The sequence below is a fragment of the Haplochromis burtoni genome, unplaced genomic scaffold (assembly GCF_018398535.1).
Source record: "Haplochromis burtoni strain Fernald_Lab_line unplaced genomic scaffold, NCSU_Asbu1 Contig_1023, whole genome shotgun sequence".
NCBI lineage: Eukaryota > Metazoa > Chordata > Actinopteri > Cichliformes > Cichlidae > Haplochromis > Haplochromis burtoni.
Window position 1 is genome coordinate 52,758 of NW_024583384.1, and position 6,166 is coordinate 58,923.

The 6,166-nt window shown below is 46.6% G+C and overlaps 1 protein-coding gene across 1 annotated transcript; it reads right to left on the reverse strand.

Annotated features, from left to right (window-relative positions):
* Positions 1 to 615: 615 nt before the first annotated feature.
* Positions 616 to 4,701, reverse strand: LOC102305290 (scavenger receptor cysteine-rich type 1 protein M130). The gene is made up of 5 exons (XM_042216355.1): positions 4,546 to 4,701; positions 3,394 to 3,696; positions 2,134 to 2,466; positions 1,407 to 1,730; positions 616 to 783 (listed from the first exon to the last, which is right to left on the reverse strand). Exons 1-5 carry the CDS (start codon positions 4,646 to 4,648, stop codon positions 770 to 772), a joined length of 1,077 nt encoding a protein of 358 aa, XP_042072289.1. The 5' UTR covers positions 4,649 to 4,701; the 3' UTR covers positions 616 to 769.
* Between the last annotated feature and the right edge of the window lie 1,465 nt (positions 4,702 to 6,166).

Sequence of the window (6,166 nt, forward strand, 5' to 3'; positions counted from 1 at the left end):
GAGACAGCGACACTCAGCGTCTGAATGGGGACAAAAGTTAATGAAATCTGCATTTTTAAGTATCTTGTTTACGAATATGTCTGTGATGAACCTTCAGATTAAAGAAAGTATTTCTATTATATAAGATCTCGGCTCTTTCTGCACACGTGCAAACGCTCCGGACGATTCCGTCCAATCGCAGATCCAAAAACCATCAGTTATGCAAAAATGTGACGTTAAATGTTGTTGTGGTTAATTCACTGATATTTTTGATTTGCATGAGAAACAACATCAGGAAGAAACGACATTCTGCCCAGGTGAGTAATTCACAGGTAAAGCATACGAAGGTCACAGAGTGTGGGCTTTCTGTGAGGGAACCTCAGGGTTTCCCCACGTCAGTCACCTCTTATCAGGGTTTTAGATAAGAAACCAACAAACAGGCCTGATGCCAACTGACCAATCAGGTCTCTGGCAAACGCCCACAGGACAAACTTGGGGGAGGAGCACTTCATGAGCGGACTCAGATCATAATCTGTTTTCTTGTAAAATTGTCGAGGACTGGTTTCTGGATCCAGCCCAGTACCTGTGACTCAGTTTATTTAATTTAAATAGCAAAAAATAAGTTGTTGTTTTTTGTTTTTTTTTTATCATGAGCGCTTTTTATTGGTAGCTTAGAGGGCGGATATTTCTCCTTATTAAACCCAGAGTTTGAGCCATGACCCAGAATACTCCGTCCGTCTGTCGGCGCCTCTGCGGTCGATTGTCTGGTCCAGCGTTGTGTCCTCGGCTCTCACCCGCGGCGCCCTGATGAAGACGGCAAAACAGAGAAGAGTTTCAGTCTGATGTGGAACCACATCTGTGTCCATGTCTGTGACGTAGGTGGGCTTCAGGTCTGACAGGTTGAGCGCATTAATGGGTCAAATGAAAACGCTGCTGTGTGGGGGGGTTACAGTCTACGTTGAGCCAGAATGCATCAGATGTCAGGAAAATGAAATGTGATGCTTTCTTGTAACGATGCAGGAAATTTTCAAAGTATCTTAAAATTGAAAATGATCAAATGTGAAGTTTACAGAAGTTTTCAGACCCTCGGCTGAGAACTTTGGAGACGCACCCTCGTTTGCACCCTCGCTCGGATAGTTTATCCCAGACTTCCCAACAGATCAGGGGGAAATGTCTGAACTCAGGATGATGTCAGTGAATCTGAAGCTGACGACTTCCTGTTGTGTGCTGCTCTACAAAAAACATCCTAAACTTCATTCAAATGTTGTTTGACGTTGATGTGTGAAAGTGATCCACAGCTGTGACTGTTCCTAAAGTGTGACAGCTGTCAGGCAGGACTGAGTCGTGCCACGAGTACATCATTTACCAGGAAACGAGAAACTGAACGAGCAGACGACACCCACAGCAAACCGCTTCAAACATCTCACCTGCACAGTTCACCTGAATGACCGAGGAGGAAAGCCGTGGATTTACAGCTCCGCACTCCATCAGCGCAGACTCTCTTCCAAGGCAGTCAGAGAAAAAACGCCACATCGGCGTTTTGTTGGGAAGGTTGACGGCTTTGGTGGAAACAGCCATGTCGCAGCCCAGCTGTCTGCACACTATGCCCGCGTGGTTCAGGTCCCAGACTGTGGACTCTGCGCTCACCGGTTTGGTTTCGTTCCCGTTGTGGATGAGAAGCTTCCCAGCACAGGCAGCGGAGTCCTCTCTGGCTCTGAGCACGCCATCGTCCAAAATCACATCTGAATCATCTGTTAGAGACAGACACGTCAAAATGAGGAGGGGCCAAAATCCACTCTGCAGTTACACCTGACCAACGCCACGAGGAAGAAGAGACGCTGACAGAGACGAGGGTGAGAGGTGGCATCTAAAATTGTGTTTTAAATATGAACAAAATATTTTACTAAAATGTAAAAACTCTAAAAAACATGTTTTTGTAAGGTTTTGAGCTACATGTGGGAAAAAAAGACCTGTAGTCATGCTGGTGTCCTTATGGGAGATCAGCACATGAACAAAACAAACACAAACCTCTGCACAGAGAGCACACACATATTCGCATCACAACACCATAAACTGCGTGACAAGTAACTGGGTGGGTGAGGGGGTGAGAGGTGAGCTGAAGTAGCCACGGCCATCCAGCCAGTGTCTTTGTACCTCTGACAGTGAGCGAGAGCCTCCTGCCCTCAGATGAGAAGCTGTGGCTGAAGACAGTGTTGCGATAGGCGCAGCTGTAGGTCCCCTCGTGTGTTTGATTGGCAGCTCTGAACCAGAAGCTGGCCGAGTAATTGAACGCTGCTTGGGTCAAGCTGCGGTTTTGGTGTGCGCCGGTGAAGCTGAGGGTAAAGGTGCCGTCGCTGTATCGTGGCTCCACAGAGCAGCTGATGCTGAAAGAGTGGGCCTTCCACACCACGGCCTGCGTTTGGTTCCCAGTTGGAGAAGTCTCACTGCCGTCAGTGTAGAAACTGATGTCAGGAGCAGGCAGCACGTCTGTAATGACATCATCATACACCTGATGAGCGCACGCGCTTTAAACACTCGAACTGTGTCGTAGAAAACAAAGACGCGTCGGGTTTCAAGTTATTGGATCAGATTTATGAGCTGATGGTGCAAAACCTTTATTAGGGAGGGGCGGGGCTAATGTGACTGAAAGAGGTGTTATTACCACCTTATTACTTATGTATTTGTGTGAGTTTCCCTTCTGAGCAGAAACATTGTGGGTGGATAGAATGAGTAATAAAGATTAATCCTGCAGACGTGAGCGTTGAGGTTAACTTTACTGGATTTAACACCAGTAAAAACTCGTCTTATTCTGCGTCTGCGGCGATAATTCAATGAGACTGCAGCCGCCTTAACCTCTGATCATGACATGTAAATGCTGCAGGATGAAACCCACAAACTACATGAAACACTTGAAGCATTCTCACCAGCTTTTGGCCATCTTGGTGCTTTGACATCAATGTTATGCAGTTATGTGGCGAAACAGGCGGCATCGTGTGAAGGTAACTCGACAATCACAGCGTGAGGCGTGAAGTTTGACCTCCTGACCTCATCAGCAAAGTGTTTACTGAGGTCATGATTCACAGATGCTTTTTATATACGTATAATTCTTTTTACAGCTGGATGAGTCGCCCCCTGGTGGCCACTGATGAAGACTACTGCTGGAGGATGGGTTAAACTCCGCCCACACCTTTGTGTGACTTCCTGTGTCACTGCCTCCCACTGTCTGGCCTACTCTCTGGACTATAATGTAAAAACATGTTTGTTCAAAAGAAAACTGGTAAGACCATAGAGAGGAACCTTTACTGGCGGTCTCAGACCTTTGACCTTTGACCTATGTGAACAAAATCCGTCCATCGCACCTGCAGCTGAACTGACCCTCAGCTCACTGTACAACGAATGCCGTGCTGTTCTCACCTGAGCAGATCACCTCAGTGGTGAAATCTGAGAGGCCCTTCCTCACCGTTCCGCAGTCCGTGAGCGCTCGCTCAGAGCCGTCACAGTCCGAATAAAAGCTCCAGACGCGCAGAACTTTGGGCCGGTGCCAGACGTTTTTGACTGAAACAGCAGAGCCGCAGTCGAGCTGTCTGCACGCCACGGCGGCCTCCTTCAGGCTCCAGGTGCGCTGTTTGCTCAGCTGTCTCCACTCTGCCTCGTGCTTGAACCTCAGCTCGCCGGCACAACGGTTCCCTTTGCCAACCAACCTCACATCATTGGAAGCTGCAACGAAATCATCGGCAACAAGAATCAGACGTGCTGCGACACTGCAGGAGGACACGATGACTCTGCTGCTGGAAGTAAAACTCACCGAATATTTCAACCTTCCAGCAGCCTGAGAGGGCTGCACAGCGCCTCCATGCTGACAGAGGTTTGTAGAAATCTAGCCGCTGTGCAACAACTCGAGCTTAACTTTATCAGAAATGTTGGTGTTTGATTGTTCTAGCTCGCTCTTCTCAACGCCAGCGGCTATTTTGAATGTTTTTTACGTTTTGTCCTACATCGTGTAAACCGAGTGAATGCTCCCGTTTTTAAAATAAAGATGCTTTTTTATTTACTGTGCACGCTGCTCTGAGTACAGAATCTATTGAGTTTAGCGACTGGCTCTGTGATGGAGTTTAAAGTGTTTGTGTTCAATGATTGACAGACTGCTGTCGCAAACACTGACCCACTGACAGGCTTGTGCAGCTTTTAATCAGATCGGCCGTCCTGTGACTGTGGTGCACAGAGAGCATGAAGATGCAAAAGTACTGCTACATAACAACAGCACAGAAAGTGCGAGGGAGTCAGGAGTGTTTGCCCTCCAGCATACTTTCCAAATAAAGCTCTTTAACTGTGGACGATAGATGAACTTAATTTATCCCAGAGCTGGAAAACTCCCTCGGTTTAGTTTTTCTGACTGTGCATCAGAAACAAAGAGGAAGGTGAAATGAATTTACTTCTTCCTGCAGGTTTTGCAGACTGTAGCTCAGCTTAGTGACAAACAGAAGAACAAATGACAGCCAAGGAGAAAACGTCACGATGGAAGAATTACAGACGTGTTTATTCAGATTTAAAGTGAAAGGGACTCACCTGTGGAAAAATGTGCTCCTGCTGGCCTTAGAGCCCAGCTCAGCATCAGCACACAATAAAACACAAGTGAAGACCACGTGAAGACCCAGCTCTGCACTCTCATGTTGCTCTGACTTCACAGACCTGCACCAACACTCAGGTTTGTTGGCTCACTCTGCAAATACAGAGTGAGTGCTCTGCTTTAAACACAGCAGTGTTTGCTTTGAATGGTCAATGCTTCATGATCATAGTTCATAGTTCATATGGTAAACATGTTTACAGCCTGATACAGAAACAGCTGTGGTCTGTAATTTCCCCGTCGTAGCAGCCGTACAAAACATTTCTACATCTCTTCACAGTGTTGTTCTCAAACATGTTGTCTGCCGTGTGCTTATTAGTGTTGAGTAAAATGAGTTTATCGGGATGTTACGTATCAGCAGTCGAGGAGGTATCTGTGTTTAAAGCAGAAATAGTTTGCTGCTTTATAAGAAAGCCCTCCGCAAAGCCAGAACATCTTACTATTCATCACTGATTGAAGAAAATAAGAACAACCCCAGGTTTCTCTTCAGCTCTGTAGCCAGGCTGACAAACAGTCAGAGCTCTGTTGAGCCAACCATCCCTTTAACGTTAACTAGTAATGACTTCATGAACTTCTTCACAAATAACATTTTCATTAAGAAAAATTACCCATAATAAACCATCTCTGCCATCAACTGGAGCAGATAACATTACAGTAAAGTGGAGACAGCATTACAGTGCATTGCTTAACTGTATGAAAGGTGAACCACATGAGGACAATTCTGACATGAGAATGAAACAAAAGTGTAAACACATGAAGTAATGAAGCTTCATAGGTTATTGAAAGTAAAGCTTCTGGTTTGGATCACATCACTGCAGAACATTAAAACATGCTAGTTTAAGGCTAGCTCCTCTTCTAGCGCTCTGTTTCATGGGTTTATGATTCATGGCATATTACCAGACTCAGTGCTGTGTATTTTCTGGTACCAGTTATGAAAGACAAAGCTGAAAAGTGAGTGTTTGGATAATTAAGGCCGAGGCACTAGCCAGTATTTTTCTAAGGTGTTACTTCTGTGTTCATCTCTGCCTGTTCAGTCTGAATACACATGGGGCATCTTTACACAGCCTGCATCCTGGGGTCTTGCCTGGTGTGATAGACCCCAGCCTCTATGGATCTTGTACTCAGAGCTTGTTCTTGTGCTGCCATGATTAGTGCCTCTGTGCTGTCTTTCAGTCCAGCTTTGTCCAGCCACTGGTAGGATTTCTGGATATCAGCCACCTCCTCTATCTGCCGGTGGTACATACCGTGCAGGGGCCTGTCCTTCCATGATGGTTCCTCGTCTCCCTCCTCTTTCTTGGGTTTCTGCTGCCTGAGGTATTCACTGAGCACTCGGTCAGTTGGGGCCATCTTCCCAATGTATTCTTGGATGTTCGTTGTCTCATCCTGGACTGTGGTGCTGACACTCACCAGTCCCCGGCCCCCTTCCTTCCGCTTAGCGTACAGCCTCAGGGTGCTGGACTTGGGGTGAAACCCTCCATGCATGGTAAGGAGCTTTCTTGTCTTTATGTCAGTGGCTTCTATCTCCTCCTTTGGCCAGCCTATTACCCCAGCAGGGTACCTGAT

Excerpts from the sequence above, each read along its gene's own strand:
- LOC102305290 (XM_042216355.1), bottom strand. The coding sequence starts at position 4,648 with ATGAGAGTGCAGAGCTGGGTCTTCACGTGGTCTTCACTTGTGTTTTAT. Across the intron at positions 2,467-3,393 it reads CACTGAGGTGATCTGCTCAG|ACGTGCTGCCTGCTCCTGAC; the intron begins GTGAGAACAGCA and ends ATGTCATTACAG. Across the intron at positions 1,731-2,133 it reads GCTCTCGCTCACTGTCAGAG|ATGATTCAGATGTGATTTTG; the intron begins GTACAAAGACAC and ends TGTCTCTAACAG.